Genomic DNA, 25,450 nt, shown 5'->3' on the forward strand with positions numbered 1-25,450 from the left:
TTCAATGGCGTGGTATAGAAAAAGAGTAGGTGGAGATTTGGATTTTATCAGGGTTGTGGTTAAAAAGCAAGTGCCATAGGTCAGTGAAGCAAAAGAGAAGTATAGGAGTCAAAGGTATGTGTGGGGCAGTCATTATAGTGATTGTGTTTATTTAAGCTGGCTACAGCTGTGCCAAAGAGGTATAGATTAATGAATCAGTGTCAACTTGGGAACATCTTCTAATTGCATTTCACAGGCTCTGTCTTCTACTCCACCTTGAAAGTTGTACACTAAAAACTTTATTAGGATAAAAAAATAGTAATGGTTATTAAAATTGAGAATGAGAAATATTTATGAAGTATAGACTTATACTGGAATCCATTCCACAAGTACAGTGTAGAAATTGATACAGATGTGTTCGAAAACCATTAAAGACATTATGTATCAGGAAATAAACAGACACAGGATAGGATCATCATATAATCCATGTCTTTTAGTCTATATTTGATTGTGGACTATCCGGAAAGTGTGGAGAGCAATATTATACATCAAGCAACATGAAATACTTGGAAATACTATGGTAGAATCCAAAATTATTTTTTTTAATTTATTTATTCATGATAGTCACACGGAGAGAGAGAGAGAGGCAGAGACACAGGCAGAGGGAGAAGCAGGCTCCATGCACCGGGAGCCTGACGTGGGATTCCATCCCGGGTCTCCAGGATCGCGCCCTGGGCCAAAGGCAGGCGCCAAACCGCTGCGCCACCCAGGGATCCCAGAGTCCAAAATTATAAATATTATGGCATAATACATTCATGAAGGCAATACTAATTTTTCTACCCAAAGTAATTCCTTTTTTAATATTTTTCATGTATTGAGTTTGCTTGCTTTTATTACTATCATCACTCTTTATTTAATAAATTTTTATTGAGTATGTGCCATAAATAATAGACTTTCCTATGAACTGTGAAGGTTATAAAAATGAATCAGTCATGGTCCCTACTGCAGAGGACTTAGTCTAGTTGTTGAAATCAGATCTATTCACATAGATAAAATATGTATTAATATTAATATAATATGAATAAATATTCACATATCTAAAAAATATGGAGAGCATAGGTACAGATAGATTTAAAAAATGGTAAGAAGCCAGCTCAAAGAATTTGGCAGTTTCTTAAAAAACTAAACATGTGCTTACCATATGACCATTAATGCACTCTAGGCATTAATCCCAGAAGAATGAATGTTCACATAAAAACCTACACACCAACACACAGATGTTATAGTAGCTTTATTCATGATAGTCAAAAATTGTACACAATTCAAATGCCCTTCAGTGAGTGAATGGTTAAACAAATTTTGGTACATCTGTAACATAGAATACAACTCAGCAATAAAAGAATGAACTACTGACACACGCGACTTGGATTGATGTCGATGGAATTATGTTGAGTGGAAAAGCTAACCTCTTATGGTTTAATACTGTATGATTCCATTTATATACCATTCTCAAATAGACAAAATTAAAAGATACATAAGAGATTAGTGGTTGCCAGGAGTTAGAGACTGGGACAGGGATAGGGAGAGAGCCAGATGGCTGGGAGCAACTGGAGGGGTCCTTGAGATCAAACTATATTGTATCTTGTCTGTGGTGGTAGTTATCCAAATCCACACATGATAAAATTACATAAAATTAAAAGCACACAAACATCTGAATAAGGTTGGTGGATTGATGGATTATCTCAATGTCAGCTTCCTGATTGTGATAATATACTATAGCTAAGAAGATGTTTACCATTGTGGGAAACTGGATAAAGGATACAAAGGATTGCTCTGTATTATATTTTACAACTGTATGTGAATCTCTGATTATCTGAAAATTTTTATAAAAAGGTTTTTTCAGATGATAAGGAATTTCAGAAAAGAGGATGCTATATCTACTTGAGGGAGTCAATAACTCCTTCAAGGAGGAGTTATTATTAAATTATTAAATTATTATTAATCTCCTTCAAGGAGGAGTTAAATAAGAAGCCAGACCATTCTGTTAGTCTAATAATCTCATTTCAAAGATATTTATTCAAACTATTATGATCAAGTACCAATTGTTTAAAACAATAAACCATAGTTTAATTACAATAGTTATAATAGCTACCCTTTCTTGAAAACCTACTATGTTCCAAGAACTGTGCTGAGTACTTTCAAACATTATCTCATTTTAATTCCTATAATCAATCATTTGAAGTAAATATCATTATCCCTGTCTTATAAGTGAGTATATATTGAGGCTTAGGGGCTTAATCAGCTGGCTTAAGTCACACAGTTAATATAAAATCTGGATTTTAGTTTCTTAAAATACATGCGTGAACAATAATAAAGCTATGTTTTCTGCATAATACAAAAATAAAACAACAACTCTTAAAAGCTTATTAGAATACAGAGCACTTTACTAGATACAGTGAGAAGAGATAAAAGATATAGAAGGAACTGCTTACCTCTTGTACAATTAATGAATATTATTCCAGTCATGACTTCTTAGCTTTCTCCAATGAGATGGTTAGACATGTTCAAAAGAAGTCATTTTAAAAACATGACACAGTGTGTTATCTATTTCTCTGAGCACATAAAGTTTGAATTATTTCTCATTTTTTCACTGTGACCCAACCTGTTTCTCAAATCTTTTGTAAAAGAATGTATCAAAAATATTTCTCTGAGGACTATGATGTCACTATTAAATTAAACTTCTAAAATTTCTCCTTAATTTAAATCTCTTCAAGTTTGTTTGCAGAAGAAATTAGTCATAATACAGGTTACAAATTTTTAGTTTGGAAACTCACCTCCAGAAATCTGGGAAATATTATCATGATGTCAATTTACATGTATTCATTTTTAAATGCCTTCAAAAAGAGGAATTGTGTTCGTTTGGTTTTATAAGACCCTAATATAGAATTTCTACTACAGTTTTTATTACTTGAAGATCTTTACCTTCCTACAACTTACAGGAGCCACCTACAGGCCCAACTGCAGAATGTCCTGAAACAGGGGATCCATTTGGAATGGAATACTGAGAGTAATTCAGTTTGAAATGTACTTAAATCTTTGTTTAAAATTCATCACTTCCCTCAATTTTGTTTTTCCCAAAATATTTATTAAATGAAACAAAAATAACTTATGCAAAATATTTCACACTGTCAATTTATTGCAGTTTTCATTTTATTTTAGCCAACCACCTAAATTTTACCAGTTCATCTGCCAATACTACTTGGGTCGGTAAAAGCCCAATTTTTTCTACTATTGTTAGTTTTCAAAGTGATTATGGTCAGATACAGAACTTGGAAGAGTAGCTGTATACAAGGAGGCAAGGGTATTGGAAAAATTTAGTGAAATCTCATATATGCTGGCCTGAGTTCTAATTAAATTCATAATGGCCTAGATCACTTGCCTGTTGTGTCTCTAACTGCTCAGTAGTTATTTACCAAAATTGAAATTATGAAAGTGGCTGACATCTGGCTATTACTCTTCAGTTTTACCTGTAAGCGGTTAGTAATTCAGTATTATACTAGACATAACAGGGAGGCAGCTTCCAGGATAAATTCCTATATCTTCCCATCTAAGCCCAGAGAAGTCTAAAAGGTCTCTGGGTCCAAGCATGGGCCCGATGCAGCAACAGGCAAAGATGTGCCATCATCTAAAAATAGGAGGTCTGGCTTCCATTTGCATGACTTTAACTACACATTAATACCTGGACCTTATTCCTTTCCAGGCTGTGTATTTGAATACAGAAGCCACTTGGTGAAAATACTGCGTCATTCAATAGTTTGGACTGATTCTCTCTTCATTCTCTTCTATTCAACAACAGTAAAAAATCTTAACACATAAGGTATACTGGTTGTTCTTAAATGAATTTTCATGGCCTCTAATTTTAAAAGAATTTGCAATACATTGAGTAGTATTGTTTTCCCATCTTCCTCTTTTTCATGAACTATTATAATATCAAGCAAATGGATGCTATTTTTATTATTATATATTGATATTCTTAACTGTGCAATATTAAATATGTATTATTTGCTTTAACTTAGAACAAGTACATTATACAGCATTTGTATAATTATTATAAGCCACAGAAAAATGGAATTATCCCCACATTGATCTCTGTAGTTGTGAGTTAGAAATGAAAATAAAACTTTATCTTGGTTTCTGTGCATTTTCTTAATTCCCATTCTTTCTCCATCTTAAGTATTTGGTATTCTGGGGTCTGTTTGCTTGACTTGTCATCATGAATGTGATTGTTTTCCTCATTCCATTAAGAAAAAAAAAAACTCCTAATATTTTTCTGTACATAAAAATGTAGTTCTTTCCTTTTTACCCTTCCTTTTACTCTGTCCTGCATCTTGAAAATGGAGACTTCCTAAAATGAGAGAATCTGGGTAAATCAAAGAAGGAATCACTTCAAATTGTATATATGCATAAGAAATTTACGTCAATTAGCCAAACTTTTGATGCAAAGACTTCTGCAATTCTGTATCTCTGAGAATGGCCCACACTTAAAAATAAGTTCCATTCTGCTAAGTTTTTCTCTTAGATACCAGTTTTGGAATGGATCCAGTCCCGGAAAGCAGTCACTCTAGTATAAACACCTGGCTTATTAGGTTGCCCACATTCATCTCCCCAGCTCACTATTCCAGCAAGATACCAGATATCTCTAGCATCTGGACTAACAAGTGGTCCTCCGGAGTCACCCTACAAGAGAAGAGAGAGATTAGTAATTAATATTCAGTTCATTACTGCAGTATTTTTTTTCTTTTTCTAGCTTGAGTTTAATGAAAGGGACGGTTTTCTAAAGTTTCCAGTGTGCTCAAATGCAGAAGCGATACCCCTGTCAGTAATTCACATAAGGAGGGTCCACTACTTAGAGTATTGGCTTACATTTGGGGGTCAATACACTGAGATTAAAGGCACCATCTCTTTGGAGAACAGTACTCTTATCCAGTACATCTGAGAAGATAATTCCTCATATTCTTTATCAGTGTGACATAGCTCCCAGAAGAAGGGTAGAGTCTATTACTGATAAAAAGCAGACACTAGAGTCAGACACCTGGATTTAAATCTCAAGTCTGGCTCTTCCAGCAGGCTGAGACCTTTAATTTACATATTCGTAATGCTTCTAATGATACCTACCCCCAGGGGATAATTTTGAAGATTATTTAAGACAGTAAGTATAAAGTGCTTAGCATAGAACCTGGCATAAAACAGAATTTAGTAAATACATATTTAAAACTACAAATTCCAGTTGTTTATGCCTTGTGAACTCTGGAAGGCTGTTTCTTTATATAGCTCATAAAAACAAGGCACAGGCTGATCTTTCCTCAAAATCTTGGGGTCTCTGTGTGCCCAGGGGGCTCAGCGGTTCAGCTTCTACCTTTGGCTCAGGTCGTGATCCTGGAGACCCGGTATCAAGCCCCACATCGGGCTCCCTGCATGGAGCCTACTTCTCCCTCCGCCTGTGTCTCTGTCTCTCTCTCTGTGTGTGTCTCTCATGAATAAATAAAGAAAATCTTTAAAAAAAAATCTTGGGGTCTCTATTACTGATCATCCATTACATATTCAGTACTTTATGGAGATCTTAATTAATTACATATTATCCCATTAACCCATGTAATTCTGGCAACAAAATGTAGAGTGAGGTTTCATTTTCTCCATTTTAGCAATGAGGAAACCAAAACTTACAGAACTTAAGTAATTTGCCTGATGGCATATGCTATTCAATGGCAGAAATGAATCTGAATCCAGAGCAATCTAACTCAGAAGTCCAGATTCTTTTCCCCTGCATTATATTAACTTCCTTGTGTATTTTCTTTTGGTCAAGTAAAAATATCAATTAATACTAATGGGAACTGAATTTGTAATAATGTGTCTGTAATTTTAAAATCAGTTAGCCAACAAATGTTTACCAATACCCTCAAAGTCATAGGAGATGTAAAAAGAGTGTGAATATATGGGCCTTGCCCTCAGGTACCATACAAATAGATCATTTTGATAATTGAAACTCAAGCCCATACGAAGCCAGAAGTAGATTAGGACAAAGAAACAGAAGATTCAAGAGATCACAAAATTTAAATCTAATTAATTGAAAGATGCAAATGAGTTGTTTTCATGCCTGCTAATATATGGGTTTAGTAATTTTGACTTTCAAGTCTTATTATTTAAGAAATACATTTTGTAAAGCTATAGCTGCCATGGATAGCGATTCCTGTGATGATTCTGAGCAAAGTAAATTAAAAATCTTCAGGAAAGAATTCATCATTCTAGATGCCTCTAAGAACATTTGTTATTCATGGGAAGAGGTCAAAATTTCAACCCTTCTGGATGACTTTGGGATTTGAGATCTCAGTGGATGAAGTCACTGCAGATGTGGTGCAAATAGTAAAAGATCTTGAATTAGAAGTGGAGCTTGAAGATGGGACTAAATTGCTGCAATCTCACGATAAAACTAATGGACAAGGAATTTCCTCTTACGGATGAACAAAGAAAGTGGTTTCTTGAGATGGAATCTACTTCTGGTGAAGATGTTGTGAAGATTGTTAAAATTACAACGAAGGCTGTAGCATATTAAATAAACTTGGTTGGTAAAGCAGTGGCAGAGTCTGAAACGATTTACTCCAATTTGAAAGAAGTTCTACTGTGGATAGAATGCTATCAAACAGCATCGCATGCTATAGAGAAATCATTCATGAAAAGAAAAGTTCATCTATGTGGCAAACTACATTATTGTCTTATTTTAAGAAATTGCCTCAGCCACCCCAAACTTCAGCAACCACTACCCAACAGCCATCAACACTGAGACAATATCCTCGGAGAGCAAAAAGATTACAACTCATTGAATGCTCAGGTGATGATTAGCAACTTTTAGCAATAAAGTATTTTTTTAATTTATTTATTTATTTATTTATTTATTTATTTATTTATTTATTTTTAAAGATTTTATTTATTTACTCATGAGAGACACAGAGAGAGGGGCAGAGACACAGGCAGAGGGAGAAGCAGATGCCCTGTGGGGAGCCTGATGTGGGACTTGATCCCAGGACCCCGGAATCATGCCCTGAGCTGAAGGCAGACACTCAACCACTGAGCCACCCAAGGGTCCCAGCAATAAAGTAGTTTTAAATTACATGTGTGCATTGGTTATTTTAGACATAATGCTATTGCATACTTAATACACTACAGCCTGGTGTAAACATGACTTTTATATGGATTAGGAAAACAAAAAATTTAGTTGACTTGCTTTATTGTGGTAGTCTGGGACCCACAATATCTTCAATGTATGCCTACAGTGTTTCATGATGCCTTGTTAAGTTTGGATGGCACATGTACAATTTTTAGTCTTCTGCTAAAAATTTAAACATATGAAGGAAAATAGTTTTGGAGTAGGTAGAAATGTGAGACTGAATTTGGCAAGAGGTTAATTCTGATTATACAGATCTGGAAGTTATTAAAGGGACAGCTGAATTCAGAGAAAAGATAGTTTAGTATATGGAGAATGGAGAAAAATTTCATCCAAGATCTGTAAGTCCTGATGGATCGTGAGTCTTAAAGAAAGGGAGAGAAGAAGATACCAAAATAAAGAACCAGGGGCATTGACTGGCTCAGTGGTTGAGCATCTGCCTTCAGCTGAGGTACCTGGGAGTCCTAGGATCAAGTCCCACATCGGCCTCCCTTAAGAGAGCCTGCTTCTCTCTCTGCCTGTGTCTCGGCCTCTCTTGCAGGTCTCTCATGAAAAATTAAATAAGTAAACAAACGAACAAATAAACCAAAATAAGGAACCAGAAATGAGTGGTGGGAGAAATAGGAGAGGAAAGCAACATATTTGAGGATCATAGAACCCAAAGAAGAATCATATTTTAGAAAGAGGAGGTAGCAAAAAAAAAAAAAAAAAAAAAAAAAGAAAGAGGAGGTAGCCAAATGGCACTGAGGTGAGAAAGTAGGAAATCCAAGTAAAGACTTTTGCATATGATGTTACTAATGATTTTTGAGATTTTAAAATATATGGAACTGGTCAAGTTCAAAAATGGTGGACACTAGACATAAAATGGGCGGGGGGGGGGATAACTAGTCCGAGAGATAGGGAAAAAATGGTTTCCAGAGATAGGAAAGCAGGGTTTTATAATCACAGAGTTAAACTTGGTTCCTTCTCTTTAATTCCTCAAATTTATAAGGAACATTCACATCTAATACCATCATTGAAGTGGTACTATAGAGTAGAGAACATATTTGCAGATGAAATTATTATGACATTTGGAATTTACCATAAATAGGAGCTGAGATATTTGAAAGAAGATCATAAATGATGATCACAAATGCAAAATCACAAGTGTTAGAGGCAAGTAGGATGAAAGAGATCAAGATAAGAGAAGATCTAGAATAGCTAAACTATGATTCTGACTGTTAAGAAACCAAATTAAAAAAAAAAAAAAGAAACCAAATAAAATACAATTGATTCTTGCTTTCACAGCAGTTATTTTTTATGGAGTTGCCTCAAACCCTGAATTAGTGAATACTGAATCATCATTCCTGGGGGATATAAAGGGTGAGATTTCCATAAGCCTCTAGTCATATTTTATCAACTGATCAATACATAGCCATATTTTATATATGTTCCTATATAAAGGTACATTACTTAGGATCTGTTATTAACTCATTAATGTTGAACTCATAGCCAACAGCACTGTAACTCATGCCTGAGTGAAGCTTACCTAACACATATATTTTCTCCATATGACATATCACAGTCTTCTTGACCTTACTGCATCGCTACACTTGGAGACTATTTAAACAGCAAAGTCACCAATAAAAAGCACAAAAATGTGGAAAATATGGCATTAAAAAGACCAAAAAAGAGGACACAAGTGTATGATATGAAAGCTGAAACAAGAAGGCAGATAATCTCTTTTTTTGACCTCAGGTGGGAACATGCACACTGGGTCACTAAAAATTTTTGCCACTCTGCATATGTTCCTGAATGATCACAAAAGTGCCTTGATGACTGATTTGGGATTTACAAACAAATTTTAGCAAATAGGTGAATTTGTAAGTACAGAATCTGCAAACAGGGACTCCTGGGTGGCTCAGTAGTTGAATCTGCCTTTGGCTAAGGGTGTGATCCCAGGCCAGGGAATGAGTCCCGCATCAGGCTCCCTCCGAGGATCCTACTTCTCCCTCTGCCTATGTCTCTGTCATTCTCTGTGTGTCTCTCATGAATAAATAAATAAAATTTAAAAAAAAGTATCTGCAAATAATGAAGATTATAGGTGTATTTTCAAGTGAATCTTTTATTAAATTGGTTTTATTTTAGTATTTTTATTCACAGAATCAACTTGAATTTTCTGTAGAATTTTGTAATGGAACCAGTCTATATCGTTCCATGTCTTCCTTCAGGGAAGAATAATCTGGGCATCAGAGCAGACAAAGAAATGCAATGAATTAAGTCTAATCTTGAGTGTTCGTCTGGAGAAAGGTCAAGTGGGTGAAAGAGTTTAATGTAGCATATTGAACAATGCTGAATTGACTGACCCAGAGGTAAAAGTTGGGAAAGGACAATGATGAAATCAGTCACGGATTAAGGGAAATAAAGCCAGTGAAAGCAAAAAACAGGTGCAGTGTGTATGCGAGGAAGAAAAAAACATGAAAAGTTGCCAAAAAAAAAAATTCTTAGAGATGAATGATATACCACTGTATGAACCTAGATTGGAAAACATACAGAATAGCATGTAATTTCAAAAACTAATTTGAGGCTTAAGAGTGCACATTAAGGGCAGTCCCAGTGGCGCAGCGGTTAGGCGCCGCCTGCAGCCTGGGGTGTGATCCTGAGGACCCGGGATCAAGTCCCACATCAGGCTCCCTGCATGGAGCCTGCTTCTTCCTCTGCCTGTGTCTCTGCCTCTCTCTCTCTCTCTCTCTCTCTCTCTCTGTCTATGAATAAATACATAAAATCTTAAAAAAAAAAAAGAGTGCACATTAAACATAAGATCTATCAAATCACAAAATTAATTATAGGAGAATTAAAGGGTGTACCCAAGTACTGGCCTTGATTCTATCAGCAATGTGGATGAAGACAGTGGGCAAAGTCACATTGATGGTGCTAGCCTATATACTAAAAAGTGAAAGCAGGGCTCAAAATGATGTCTATGTTCTGGACCAAGATAGAATAGAATTACTTTTTGTTTAAGCTAAATTTAAAAGATAATAATTAATTTTTAAAACATTGGACTTAGCAATAAATATAAAAACTCTGAAAGGTATTTAGAAGAAGCCAGATGCGAGCTAGAAAACTTAGAAATGACTCAACAGTGAGCTCCCTGAATTTACTTTTTTGCTCCACTTATCCTGAACACAGAGCTTAGAAAAACATCAATCTATCAACCTGCCAACAGATGCAAATGAAAAAGAAGCCCAAGAAAACCTTTCTCTCTCCAGTCAAAGAAACAAAAAGGGGGCAACCAATGGAGGACACAAAACTTTTAGACAATATCCTCTCTACTCCAACCAAACACAGAAAGAACTGTGGCACCCTTCCCAACCCCCATCGACAAAGGCAAAATGGTGAGCCTAGATCTCTACCCCTACCAGGCTGTCAGGAGGCCCAATCCCCCACCACTTCTGGGTGTTAGAGGAGGCTGAGATGGAAACCGACTTTCATTTCTGTCAGGTAATGATGAAACTCTCCTCTCTTTCCTGTGGTACCCAGCTGGGGAGCATAGACTATAACTCAATGGAAATGAGGCCTAACTCTTTCACTAGGGTGATTTCAGAGGAAACCTAGTGGAAAGTCAGGGCTTTCCTCACTACCAACAGTAATGAGGCCACTACCCCATGATGTCAGTGGAGGCTGCAAGGGTGACAGTAACAAGGCTCTCCCAGCCAGAGTGGTATCAGAAGCTCAGTCCTCTAAAGGAGGTTTTCGTGGCAATGGAATAGTTCTCAACTGCAGTGATGGTTACACAAATCTGCACATGTAACAAAATGCCATTAAACTAGAAGCTCACATTGCACCAATGTCAGTTTCCCAGCTTTCATACTATACTATATGTATGTGAGACATAACATTTGGGGAAATGGAGGTGAAGAATATATATGAGACCCCTCTGTAAACTTTCTATAAATCTATAATGATTTCAAAATAAAAGGTGAACAAAAAATTATGCAGCATACTAATAAGTCAAACTATGTACCTGGCACGCATCTCTTTTTCCTTTCAAGAAGCCCGCACATAACATTCTAGGAGTGATGGCACCATTGTAAGATTGGGGTTCATTACAGGTTTGAGTATCTATGAGATCCACCTGTGCTTGCCGAAGGTGATTTTGACTGCTACCTAAAGGGAAAAAATAGCCTTTATATTTGTAGATATACATATATTCTATAAACCTCAAGAAAATCTTTCATAGGGAGACAGAACATGAAAGACTCCTAACTCTGGGAAACGAATTAGGGGTGGTGGAAGGGGAGGTGGGTGGGGGGGGGGTGACTGGGTGACGGGCACTGAGGTGGGCACTTGACGGGATGAGCACTGGGTGTTATTCTATATGTTGGCAAATTGAACACCAAAAAAAATAAATTTATAATTAAAAAAAAAGAAAATCTTTCATAATTATTGGATGAGACGGCAATATAGGATATGTATTTTTTTTCAGTTACAGTCATATTTGGGGAAAGACTTATTTCCTAACTACTTTAAATGAAAAATTAGGCACCTATGAGAGTACCTTAAGTTGTTTAAGTGACTTCCATCCTATAGTAATACTTAGAATGTAATTTCAGTAGGGATAATGGTGGAATTTTGATTCTCTAATCATCACAATTTAGGCATATTAATGATCCCCAATCTCTTATGCGGTTTATTCCCTAGTAAAGAGTTCAGATACGTTTACTCTTTCAGACACCTTACAAAGCACCATTCCTATAGTAATACTGATAGTAACCTAAAGCAATGAAGGAATGTATGTGTCTTTTAAATGACTTAGTCCACAAATAGGGCCTGACTTGCCCAGGTCCATAAAACCAACCCACCAACATATTTTGGCATAATGACATTTCCATCCTTAGCTGGAAAATGCCTTAGGATACCAAATTGGGTCACTGTGGTTTGATTGCTCTTCAGATACTCACCATCATTTTGTAGTGCTCCAAATCCTGTCACAAACATCTCACTGCCTGGGGGAAATTCATGGGATGCATCAGGGAGGCAAATCCTATGTACTGCATTTGTGTAGGGAACAGGGCTAGAAAGCTCTGCTACTGAAATATCATAGTCATGTGATGGATACTTATATTTTTCATGGACAAATATCCTTCGAAGGCCTTGTTTCATCTTTGGAGGCTTTATTGTTACTCCAAAGGAAACAGTCCATCTGGCTGGGTCATTATACCTGACAAAAAAGTACAAAGAATAAATTCCACTTTACCATTCTACCAATGTAATGACTTATATTAAACAATTTAGGCTGCTGGTGTCAATATAAGTTTTCTTTTTAAAATTATAGTTTCTATATATAAAAGCAAACTCTTTCTAATCTGTGAATCAGGCTCAGGAGTAATATCAGAGAGAAATGCCACAGTGGCATGGTTTTTAGGAGATACATGCTACTCTGCGTTTGAGTCGCTCACTCCAGATCCTAGGACTTTTTGACATTTCTAGGAATCAGTGATTCAAAGAGACATATGGAAAGCATATTCTATATGGAATCAAAGAACTAAATGTATTCTATGCACCATATCCCCTACTCACGAACATACACATTTCTCTGAAAACTGCAAAGGCTACACATAAATATAACAAAGCATTACTATCCTATTTACATAGGCATTTTGCATTTGCATTGGGTTGAAGGTTGTATTCCAAGGAATGGAATAGTCAACTTAGTGGTATAATTTAATACTACCAAATTTCTTCATATTTAACTCTTTCTTGCCATGTGGGATTTCCCCACTGACCTACCATCCCCCTAGTCCCATCTCTGATAGATATACAGCAGAGAGATATGGCTCTTTGACATCAAGCTCAAAGTCAAAAGATGGCTTTAAAATTTATTTAAAACTCCTACTTCCGGGGCAGCCCACATTGCTCAGCAGTCTAGCGCCACCTTCTGCCCAGGGTGGGATCCTGGGGACCAGGGATAGAGTCCCATGTTGGGCTCCCTTGCATGGAGCCTGCTTCTCCCTCTGCCTGTGTCTGTGCCTCTCTCTCTCTCTCTCTCTCTCTCTCTCTTTCTCTGTGTGTCTCATGAATAAATAAATAAAATCTTTAAAAAATTTCCTGCTTCCTTTGACAAATTATTGTGGATAATGTATCTACATGTACTTTGATGCCATTTCCATTTTCAGACTATTAAACCTCTCACTAAGATTTATGAGTGTCCCACTCTTGGGATGTATATGTTATCTTTATATTAAACTCATCTCTTTCAGGGTGCCTGGGTGGCTCAGTCGGTTAAGCATCTGCCTTCAGCTCAGGTCAGGATCCAGGGTCCTGGGATTGAGCCCTACCTTGGGCTCCGGCTGAGCCGGGAGCGTGCTTCTCCCTCCTCCTCTGTTCATGCTTTCTCTCGTGTGCATGCTATCTCTCTTTCTGTCTCAAATAAATAAATAAAAATTAAAACCTTTAAACTCATCTCTTTCAAACTTCATGAGGTATTTCCTTCCTGCCAAAACCCGATGCACCTTGCTTACCCCAGTCATTCACAAGCCAGTCATTCAGGACTTACGTTCTAAAGCAGTGAGCGGCACTCACAAGCCATGTGCTATTAATTAAAGTTGCTCCACAGCGGTGGATTCCATCCCACTGCAGGCTAGCTTGCCACGGCCATTCACCCTCTTCTACCTGAGTCCCACCAACGATCCTGAGACTCTGTCTTGCAGTTTTACTCCTTCGTGTCCCACAGCCTGTCAAAGAGAGATGATGTGATGCCTTACTTAGCAGTTGCTTTTACGTATCAAACTGTATTACTATCTCAAATTTTTGTACTTTGTGCTCCAATAGTATCAAGCATTTTCTCTTGTTCTCAATTTTCCTTAAACTATAGCCATTCATTAATTTAATAACTATTCATCTTAAAGATTTAAGTCAATCATTACCTCCTCTGGGATGCCTTCTCTAACAATTCCTCTGCCCCCAAACTGGATTAGTTATGGCTTTTATGATACTTCCATCATCTTCATCATCATCTCTATATATGTGTGTGTACATATATGCATATGTATATATGTCTGTCTGTATAAACATGTATATATGCTAATAGTTACCAGTACTAATTATATACATATTACATGTATACTGTATATAAGTGTATAGTACATACACATAATATATATGTATACATATGTGTACATATAACATATATATATGTATATATAGCTTATAAAAGGGCTTCTTAACCTTGGCACCCTTGACATCTTGAGATGGATAATTCTCTGTTGTGGTAAGCTATGCTGTGCATCACAGGATATTTAGAAGAATCCATGGCCTATACATATTAGATGCCAGTAGCATTCCCCCTGCCATCATGATAACCAAAATGTCATAGTGGGATCCTGTAGGGGTCAAAATTGCCCTAGTTTGAGAACTACTGCTTTAGAATTATGTATCCACACATTAGGTTCATACATCTAGTCTCATTAGAGCATGAGCTGCTTTAGGCAAGAATTATATCTCATCCATTTTATATCCCTTTTGCCTAATACACAACTAGCACACAAGAGTTTCAGAATAAATATTGGTGGCAAGAATACACACTATTTAGGTAACAGGATTATTCTTTGGTCCCATGTTTAATCAAGTTTGTGAATTAACCAATATTCTAAGCTGGTGAGTAGTGTACTTCTTTCCACCTTTTAAGATAAATATATTATCTACTAATTTTATACCTATTAAATGTATCCTCTAGATCATGGGGGGTGGGTACCCTGCTTTAGGGAAAGGGAAATACCAGGCCTAGAGTCAGTATTTTTAAAACATAAGTGAAAATATTATCTGGGCCTTCAGTAATTTTACCAATATATATCCCAACTCCATGGTTACCTATGATTTCTATAGTATGGAATTAATAGCATCATGAAGATTTTATTTAGTGTAGAATAACAATAAGTTTCTGCCTGTAGCTGAAAATTTCCAACATACAGATTACTTTTACATAATCTTTAGAAAATGTTTATGAGAATATATTGTAGATATTTGCAGTAAGAACATTGAGTCTCTTCTCCCTTTAACAATGGTTCAAGTCACTTTTTTACACATCTGTCACAGGCAACTATATATCCACTCCAAAGTTTTCCCAATTTTTTTATTCTTTGGTAAGAAAATGTGCCTCAGAGAGAAGTTAAAGCATCCCGAGCTGAGCACAGACCAAACTTTATTCTGACCCTATAACATCACACAAACTATTTACAAAGTAAACCTAAATGATCCAGTGTTAACTTTTTACATTCAGGTAATGCAATTTTTAAAAATATATAACACTTACAATTGTTTATAAAGTTGTCTGTTTCTGTCTTGTTGATTTCTGAAATACACAGAAATGGTGAATAGAACAGGGCCAGCACATCAGAATTTCATAATGCCTCTGAGTACTTCAAATAGGAAAGGTGGTTAATTCTGTTATAAGACAGAACCTCTAGGTTGTAAAAACAAAAAAACAAAACAAAACAAAAATAGCAACACAGTTTATTATAGACAGAGTGTGGTCATTCCTTGGGAAAAGGACGATCTAAGCAGTGTTTCTTAAACTTTAGTGAGGATAACAGTCACATGGGGAGCATCTTTATACTGGCAATTCCCGTTCTTCTTCCCAGTAATTCTGATTCAGTAGTTTTGTGATGAAACACAGAAATCTGAGTTTCATACCAGAAAATGAGATGTGGTATTTCCTCCTTTTGGGGAATACTACTTTAAATCATGTATTGATTCCCTAAATGTAATGATATGTTTACTGACCATTATTTCAGATTTTTTCCTTTACTGAATTCATAGGCATAGCCCCATTTGTATAACACACATGAGTAGCAGGTCTATAAATCTGTCCCCCATTTAAAAATAATGTTATCCTTCTCTAATTTTTCTTTCTGCAAATTTAGGAAGACAATTTGCCCTCTTTTCAACTCTAGCCCATGGCTCTTTAGCTTATTGACTTCTCAATGATCAGGCCCTAACCCTATGCAAAAACTAAGCCAACCAACAGATACATAAAACTCTATGCATTTAATGTCCTGATTCAGTAGAGTTCCAAAGACCAAAACTATTTTCTTTGCATATGGCAGAATAGGAATTCTAAATACAAAAATGTAAATGTTAATTTTTCTTTCAGTATTTAAAAGTGTTGATATGCTAGAAATCTATATTCTAGAAGTACTTCTTTCTGACTTTCTCTTCTGGCTGTTTTTGGGGAAAATGGCTCAAATAAGAAAGTGACCATTTATTCTCATTAAATATTAAATACCATAACCACTAATCTCCCTGTTTCAAATAACCTGTTCTCCTCTATCTCACCCTCTTCCTAGAGAAAGTTCTGGCTTTGCATGTTGATACTACTAACAGGGTCAGCTTAATGGATGTGTATCTACATTGGGTCCTGAACTCAGCATGACTTTGCACTTCATTAAATGCGCACTCTTAAAGTTCTTGATATTTTTTATTTCATAACTTGTGCTTTAAAAATAGAATAATAGAATAATGGGGCATGGTGTGAGCAGAAGAGATACACACAATATGTGTCCATGAATTCTTAGCTCTCCATATGCATGTATCATTCATGATACACTATGAACTCAAGAATCCTGGTGAATCCACAATGTTCAGCAAACTCAAAGTAAGATAAATGTGTGATGTCTACCACTAAAGAACCAGGGAGCACTGTCAGTCCTATTTGAAGCACAACTTGCTTAGAACACAGAAAGAAGGTAAGCATTCTACTAGACACACACCAAGTGAGCCTATTATATCCTTTCTTGCTCCCATTATGTCTTTTTATCAGCCAATAGATTCTGCTGAAAATAACGACATAGAAGGATTTTTTAATTCTTCCTCACTTAAGCTGAAGGTAGATAGTATTGGTAAAATGTGCACATATCAACAGGGGAAACAAGAATTGTCAAGCCAGCTGTGTATACTGTTTCCATTGATCTGTTAGCAACTAAATTCGTGAATGTGTCAGCTATGAAATACAGCTGTATAATTTTCATAATTCTGCATACTTAGATGAAATTACATTCACATATGTAATTGATATTTTACAATATGAAGATGAATAATACAATTCTTGCTAGTAATTTAAAATTTTCATTTTTTCACTTAGAATGGTGTTAATTAGCAAATAAAAACACCATGGCAAGTCAAGAGAGACTGTAGAAAAAAGTCATATTTTAATACTCTTAACAGTATTTTTTTGTTGTTTTTTGAAAAGAGTCCAAAATTTTGTACCAGGCTGCATAAGTTATGTAGTTGGTCCTAATTACTCAAGCCTTCCTTCCTAAGCAAGCAAGGTAGGTGATCATCGGGTCAGTTCTCTAGTTAGGTCTAACAGCGTTGATGTTAGCAACTTATGTTCCTACTTTCTACTTATACCATATCCAATACTGTGTCCACTAGCCACATTTGTCTAGTGAGCTCTTGAAGTATAGCTAGTCTAAACTGAATGTGCTATAAATATAAAATATACACTAAATTTGAAAGTCTTAGTACAGAAAAGAAAGAATATGAAATGTCTTAGAAATAATTTTTCTATTGACTACTTGTTGAAATAATACTTTGATATATTGGGTTAAACATCAAATTATTTAAATGAATTTCACATTACTTTCACTTTTTTATTGTGGCTACTAGAAAATGTAATATCATATGTTTGGTCCACATAATATTTCTATTGACTAGCATTGTTGTATAGCACACAACTTGACTCTTAACCAAACTTTACTTCCATTGAGGATCTCCTGTTTCTTATTTTCTAGTAACAAGGACCTATCCCTGCTTATTTTGTTCCCCTACCCTCAACAAAAAACTCAGACTTTTTAAATTAGTTGTAAAATATACCAAAAATAACTGAAAATACATTATAAACTTTTCATTGGTAAATGGTTTAAGGGAAGAAGCTGTAACAAGGTATATCAATGAAACTTGAAGGCAAACATGTGGATGTCATGACCCTTTCCACACATCATACCCTCAGAACATAAAATGGAAGTGACAGGAAGAAGGAGAAGAATATACAAAGCCATTTTCTTCACTTATAATTGGATGCTATAGCTGAAGTATAAGACCCAATACAGGAAAGAACCCAGGCCCAGAGGTAATGACAGACTTGCATAGGAAGCATAAGTTTAGGGTAGTATTAAAATACTTCATTAGTACCAATTTAAGCCCAAAAGAAATGTTCTGTTGTGGCAAGACTCCATAATTAAAGGACATCCAAAACAATTTTTAAAAATTAGTGCCTAAGGGGCACCTCAGTGGTTTGTCACTTGAGCATCTGACTTGATTTTGGCTCAGGTCATGATCTCAGGTCATGAGATCAAGCTCTACATCAAGCCCTCTCTCCCTTTGTCCCTCCCATCTTCCCCTAAAAAAAAAAAATCAGTGCCTAAGACCAAAAGTAACATGGAGCTGTTCTATATGTAAGAGAATTAAACTAAATAAGAGAAATAAACTTACTTTTAATTTCAACTGATTCAGGATCTAATTTAGGGGGTCCTACAGCATCTTGCAGCTTTTCAGGTAGAACATGTTGAATAATTTTATTGATGGCTTCAGGATCCTCAGTAGAGCGAAATCTAAAAATCAGCAGCATATGAGCCAACACTCCATGTTCCTCTTGACTGTGGACCAAAAAGAAAAAAAGAAAAATACGGTTTTAAAAGATATAGTTCATAATTAGATTTATGGTAATATAACAATCTATTTTTTCTTTATCATCCATGTAAAACACATACGCAAAACAAATCCATAATGTAATTGAAAAGATACAATTTATTTTCTTCTATATTCCTATCATTTATCACATATAAAATTTCCAACTCAGCCTCCCTGATAGTAAGCTAGTATGTTTACAGTCTCCCTTAACACCAAAATATCTAGTTATTAATATAAAAAGACACTCTCTTGTCAACCATTCAATACTATCCAATATAACATATGGTCAATATGAAATCAATTCTGGCTTTGGCTTTCAGGCTTAATTCCCAGTGGCTTAAATCCAATGATATCTCCTAAGCAACATCATGCTCTCCTAAACAACTTCTAATCGTAAGGATATTAGGAAGCTTAACCAAATCATCTTGACTTCATGTGATTATAATTTCAAGGTAGAGCATTAATTAGCCTTAGCATTGTTTGAATGAATTACTTGGAATCATCTTTGACCTCTCTTTCTCATTCTCTATTCTAGCCTCTTCACATACAATTAGTTCTCAGAGATACAGTCCTCACCATACAATGTGTTGACTTCTCATTTAACATAAATTAATATAATATTATTAGTATTAATATATTATTAATATAAATTAAAACCTTATTTTTAGAGGTCAGCTTTGTTTACCAGTTATAAATTTGTTACCATTTGATGATCCATTCTCTCTGAAACAGTGCTTTCTTCAAATATACCCTTGTGTGTGCAAAGAGATTTATATATATGTTTATCATAACCTTGTTTTTAAATATCAGAAAAAAATATGTAACAATCCAAGTGTCCATCAAAAGTCATTGGCTAAATCAACACAATGAATTGTTAAGAATATGTGTTATTTCTGAAAGTGGAATTATTGGAGAGGGAGTTTTGCTTTCTATTTTATTTAATAGCATGTTATTTGAATTTTATATATAAGTTTGTACTGTTTTTGTAATCTGAAAAAAACAAATAGGACTTTTTTTTAAAAAGATTTATTTATTTATGCTGAGTGAAGTAAGTCAGTTGGAGAAGGACAAACATTATATGTTCTCATTCATTTGGGGAATATAAATAATAGTGAAAGGGAATATAAGGGAAGGGAGAAGAAATGTGTGGGAAATATCAGAAAGGGAGACAGAACGTAAAGACTGCTAACTCTGGGAAACGAACTAGGGGTGGTAGAAGGGGAGAAGGGCGGGGGGTGGGAGTGAATGGGTGACGGGCACTGGGGGTTATTCTGTATGTTAGTAAATTGAACACCAATAAAAAATAAATTAAAAATAAATAAATAAATAAATAAATAAAAGATTTATTTATTTATTTATGATAGACATAGAGAGAAAGAGAGGCAGAGATACAGGAGGAGGGAGAAGCAGGCTCCATGCTGGGAGCCTGACACGGGACTCGATTCCGGGTCTCCAGGATCGCGCCCTGGGCCAAAGGCAGGCGCCAAACCACTGAGCCACCCAGGCAGGGATCCCCCAAATAGGGCTTTAATGAGATTATTGTTATGTATCTCACCCCCTTTCACTGACTAAGCAACTCTGTACAACAATTCTTTCTTCTTTCTTCTTTCTCTTAAACTATTCCTATACTGACTAATAGAAACAAAAACAAACAAAACCTTCTCTCTACCCCAGCTATTCAATTTATGTCTCATCTTCTTATCACAGCAAACCTTCTTGAAAGGGTAAATTATACTCTGCCTCATATTTAGTTCCTTGCAAACTGCTACCTCCTCTTCCATTCCACTGAGTCTTTTTTCTACACTAAATGGCTTCCTTATTGACATATCCAATGAATTCTTTCCAATCATATTACTTGGTCTCTCAGGAGTATTTTGTCAATGCTGACCATTCCATGCTTGAAGCTTTTTGTCTTTCATGTCAGTGGTACCTTTCTCATGATTTCTCTTTTTCCCTTCTCCTTCCCTATTTCGTAGGCTCCTATTTTTCCCCCAACTCCAGATACCAAATACTTAGGTATTGTTTTCTTCAGATTTTTTTAAGATTTTTTTTTATTTATTCATGAGAGACAGAGACAGAGAGAGAGGCAGAGACACAGGCAGAGGGAGAAGCAGGCTCCATACAGGGAGCCCAACATGGGACTGGATTCCGGGTCTCCAGGATCATGCCCTGGGCCGAAGGCAGTGCTAAACCACTGAGCCACCCCGGCTGCCCCTTCAGATTTTCTTCATCATCATTTTTTTCTTTGCATTACCCTTTTTCTGAGAAATTCCATTTACATCCACACTTTTCAGTATTTTGAGTTGATAATGAGCAAAGGCTCATCTTGAACTCAGTTCCTTTTTCCTTCCCTGAGTAAGACCTGTATTTTAGGCTCATGTGTCTCCTACTATCTCAATTCAGCATCTCTAAGATTGATTTCATCTTTCCTACAAACTTGCATTTCTTTCTATTGATTGCAGAAGAAATACTAATGAGTAGAAAGATTACTGGGATGAAAAAGTAAACAAATTGGAAAGTGATTTGGAAGGTAAAACTGGTAGAACTTAGTTATTCATAAAATGTGAGAAGCCCGGGAACATGGAGGAGCATAGGATGATGTCCAAGTTTCCCATTGGTGTTGTTGGGTTTTACCTGAGTTAGAGAACTTTCTGTGGAATCTCCATGTGGAGATGTGCATAGTATATAGTTCTGGAAATCAAAAAAAGCAGTTTAGATGGAAATAGAAATTTGGATTTCAATAACATATGAGGTCACATGGGTGCATGAAGTCTCCTTGAGAGAGTGGAAATTTAAGGATTGGAGAAGTACATACAGATCCAAGAGAGAATAGTATTTCAAATGCCAGAGAATATAGACTTTTCAGAAGACAGTGGTCAAAGTAACACCACAGATGTCAGCTAAGTGATAGATTGAGAAGGAACTCTTGGAGTTTTTGACATTGAAATAATACTGGAAACAGTTCTAATTCTATTTTTGAAAAATACAAATAATTTGTATTAAGACAATATATTAATTAAGACCCTCATATAGTATTTTGCTTAAAATATTATGCTCTGAGCTTCTATTTATTGACGTTGATTATTAGATCTGGAATTTTCTTAGGTAAATATTTGGAGCAGAAAGGGGTAGAAAAGAAAAAATAAAACTGATAAAGAGAACAACCAAGAGTTTAAGACAAATATCATCTACTAAATCATTTTATATAGGGGACAATTGGCTATTAAACTAGGAATACGGTTTAGGTTCCTACTTATGCTAATTAGTTTCCAAAAATACAATTCAATAATATACCTCTGTCTCTGGAAATCCATCACCTTGCAAATGCTTTCTTATGGATTTAGAGAATTAGTAAAGCAAATTATAGCCCATGTCTTAGAACAGTTGTCAAATGAATGTTGGTTTAATTGAATTATATCATATCATTAACATTTCAAATAGTATTTATTACTGACCAAGTTAACAGTTTTATTTTTAACTTATATTCAGAAATTGTAATTTTAGATCTACATACCTGAACTTGATAATGTGAGACTTGACAAATTCTTCCCTCAATGGAGAGTTATGAAATGCATTTTTCACCTGTTCCAAAAATATTCAAAATATGTCAACAAGAATAATTTCCTGCAAGTCATTTTAAGCTCTATGGAAAATTTAAAAATAAAACAAAACAAACAAAAAACAAATCAGAAAGCATTAACCAACATTTTACAATGCATTCAACTAGAAAAATCTCGAAGAATCTTTTCTGGTATTCTACTCAGTGATTTCAAATGAATCCTGTCTTAGGAGTTACAGTTTCTGGGAACGATAGTAGTGGGGCCAAGAGTGCTATTTGCTGTGGTACACTCAGAAAGATACTAAAAAGAATAAACACGTTTATTTTAAGAGGAAGTCTATATCTCATGCCCTGAGATACAGACTTACTTCTACTATAGATAAACAAAAGAAATGAAATAATTCTGCCAAGTGATGGTTGGGTCATAGATATGAGTGTGTGACAAGTATCACATGGTTCTTAAAACCAGTGGAAAAGTTGCTGAACATCCTGGCATAACCTGCACCTAATTCAGGACTCAGAATGGTCTTAGAAAGGTCTGTGTGAACTAGGATACTTAGCCTAATATGTTCTGTAAGGTTTATTTCATTTTTTAAAAAAATATTTTATTCATTCATGAGAGACAGAGAGAAAGGCAGAGACACAGGCAGAGGGAGAGGCAGGCTCCATGCAGGGAGTCTGATGCAGGACTCTATCCCTGGACTCTGGAATCACACCTGGAGCCAAAGGCAGATGCTCAAATGCTGAGCCACCCCAGGTGTCCCTGTAAGGTTTACTTTAATAAGGCAGAAAAATGTATCTTGTGGAGATATTTCTTACTACTACAATTAAGAATTCTAGCCAACTTAAATTTTTAGTTAAACATGTCAAGTTTACTTGATTTCTTGACTTCCGTGTGTGACTATCGACCAAACACAGTCACAGCAAGCTGGTGATTGACTACAGAAACAATGAGCCTTTTTACTCACATTTTTTGTTGACTCCTCTTTCTTTGTGCCCAAGGGGAGTTACTTCAATTATGGGACAAATCAGCATAGTACAAGTGAGTCCCCTAATGACCACATTCACTTGGATATTTTTATTTGAGGGCTTATATTTAATCAAATAATTTCAAAATTATTGTTAATTTTGAAGAGTGTTAGAGTCCTATTCCTTTATACGTAAATCATTCTGGATGTTATAAAATTTATTTTAGTGAATGGTATAAAAGACAAGGAAAATAGTTGCATCTTTTCTTGACCATATTAGTTCCATTTTCTTTCCTTTATTTTATATATATAGCTCTAGAAAAGAGTTTATTCAGATATTTCCCTGATTCAGTGCTTATACATACTGAATTTGTATTCAACCAGAATTTGAGCTCCTTCTTATCAAGGTATTGAAATCCTCAGGCTTCTAGTCTATCAAGTAGTTTTTAGGTGGGTAACTTCCATTATTTTCTTACTCAGGATATGGAAAATGGAAGACAATTTTGAAATTAGTTGAATGCCTTAATTTTCACAAACTTTGTGAAAGAATGAAAATCAGTAGTAGATGGCTCCAAAACTAAGTATCCCAACTTCTAGGTTAGGCTGTTTCCCATCACATCATACCACTAATTACCTCACAGACTGTCAGGAAAAGTCCAAGTGATTCTCTAAGTAATCTGATGGTGATTAGAAATCATGACCCAGGCTCTTGTTCTCTTGGCCTATACTGATCATTTTTCTACTTTTTAAAACATTTAATTCATCTCTGAGGATGAATGTTGAAGCCTTAAATATAGAGATGAGTATCCATGTGTCTCCTATAGACTTATGTACCCAAAAGTAATCCAAGGTCAGAAAATTTTGTTGTTGTTTTTTTTAAAGATTTTATTTATTTATTCATGAGAGACAAAGAGAGAGAGAAAGAGAGAGCCAGAGACACAGACAGAGGGAGAAGCAGGCTCCATGCAGGGACCCCAATGTGGGACTCGATCCTGGGACTCCAGGATCATGCCCTGGGCTGAAGGCAGGTGTTAAACCGCTGAGCCACCCAGGGATCCCCAGGTCAGAAAATTTGAATATGAAAATACTAGTCAAGTATGTGTCTGAATAGTTTCAATCTTGTGCTCAAAGGTGTCTTCTCTGAGATACAGCAGTCATATTTTGGGTCATCCTCACATTCCCAGAATTTCTGGACTCTGCTGATCAAAATTGTAGCACTAGCTTTGGAAGAGTGAGTGGGAAGGACATGAAGTAAGGGATAAAGTTCACTTGGTTCAACCTTGCAAGGCATACTCTCCCAAGTCATGTATTGTCATTTTTGTTTTATATTTCTCTGGCAGGGCTGCTTCCCATTTTTCAAAGGTATGCAAGATCAGTTGAATGGATGTTTTGAAACCTAGGTACCAAAAAATACCATATAAAGTGAGAGCAAATGCCCTAGAATAGAAATGGAGGGAAAATGTGCTTACCATTGATTCAATTTTCTGACTCATTTCTGTGAAATTTTTAGAAGCCTCTTTTCCAAAGTCATCATACAGTTTGTTACTTGTAAATGATAATGTGCCATAGTAATTGTAGGTCTTTCTTTGATCTATGAAGAGAGGGGAGAAAACCATCATACTTTTCACCAGATGTGTGTAAAGCATCATTATTTCTATGTTTGGTGGTTACTAGAAAGACTGAGACTAGAGAGAATGGCCCTACCCCAAGTCAACATCTCCATCATCTTGCCCTGAGTTCATGGTTATCTAAGAATAAAAGACACCAACATTCATCATCATAAGATTTAGAGTGTAAAAGCCATAAGTTATGCCTGGTGTTCCTGCAGGCTAATTAGTCATGTGTTACCCATTTCTGAATTAGCATGAGAGGCAGCAAGTCATGCCATCTGAGCATACAAACAAGAATGGACTTGGAAGTTTCCCAAGAGTAAAAGCACTTTTATATTGCAAAAGTAGATTTCTCCCAATTCAATAAACCATAAAACCATATCAATTCTGGCCACAAGAACTGTCATATAAGAAAATTTATTTGAGGTAAAGAAGATGAAAACGCTTG

At 35.8% G+C, this 25,450-nt stretch overlaps 1 protein-coding gene across 1 annotated transcript in view; it reads right to left on the reverse strand.

Annotated features, from left to right (window-relative positions):
- Window positions 1-1,257: 1,257 nt before the first annotated feature.
- LOC482176 (transmembrane protease serine 11E) overlaps window positions 1,258-25,450 on the reverse strand; it is a 42,461-nt gene continuing 18,268 nt past the window's right edge. The window contains exons 3-10 of the mRNA XM_038555118.1: window positions 24,862-24,983; window positions 22,380-22,447; window positions 18,668-18,831; window positions 15,489-15,527; window positions 13,734-13,911; window positions 12,139-12,398; window positions 11,202-11,344; window positions 1,258-4,716 (exon numbers count right to left, since the gene is read on the reverse strand). Of these exons, the coding sequence (XP_038411046.1) occupies window positions 4,555-4,716; window positions 11,202-11,344; window positions 12,139-12,398; window positions 13,734-13,911; window positions 15,489-15,527; window positions 18,668-18,831; window positions 22,380-22,447; window positions 24,862-24,983 (1,136 nt within the window). The 3' untranslated portion in view covers window positions 1,258-4,554. The remainder of the gene's footprint in view (window positions 4,717-11,201; window positions 11,345-12,138; window positions 12,399-13,733; window positions 13,912-15,488; window positions 15,528-18,667; window positions 18,832-22,379; window positions 22,448-24,861; window positions 24,984-25,450) is intronic.

The sequence above is a fragment of the Canis lupus genome, chromosome 13, assembly GCF_011100685.1.
Source record: "Canis lupus familiaris isolate Mischka breed German Shepherd chromosome 13, alternate assembly UU_Cfam_GSD_1.0, whole genome shotgun sequence".
Classification (NCBI taxonomy): domain Eukaryota; kingdom Metazoa; phylum Chordata; class Mammalia; order Carnivora; family Canidae; genus Canis; species Canis lupus.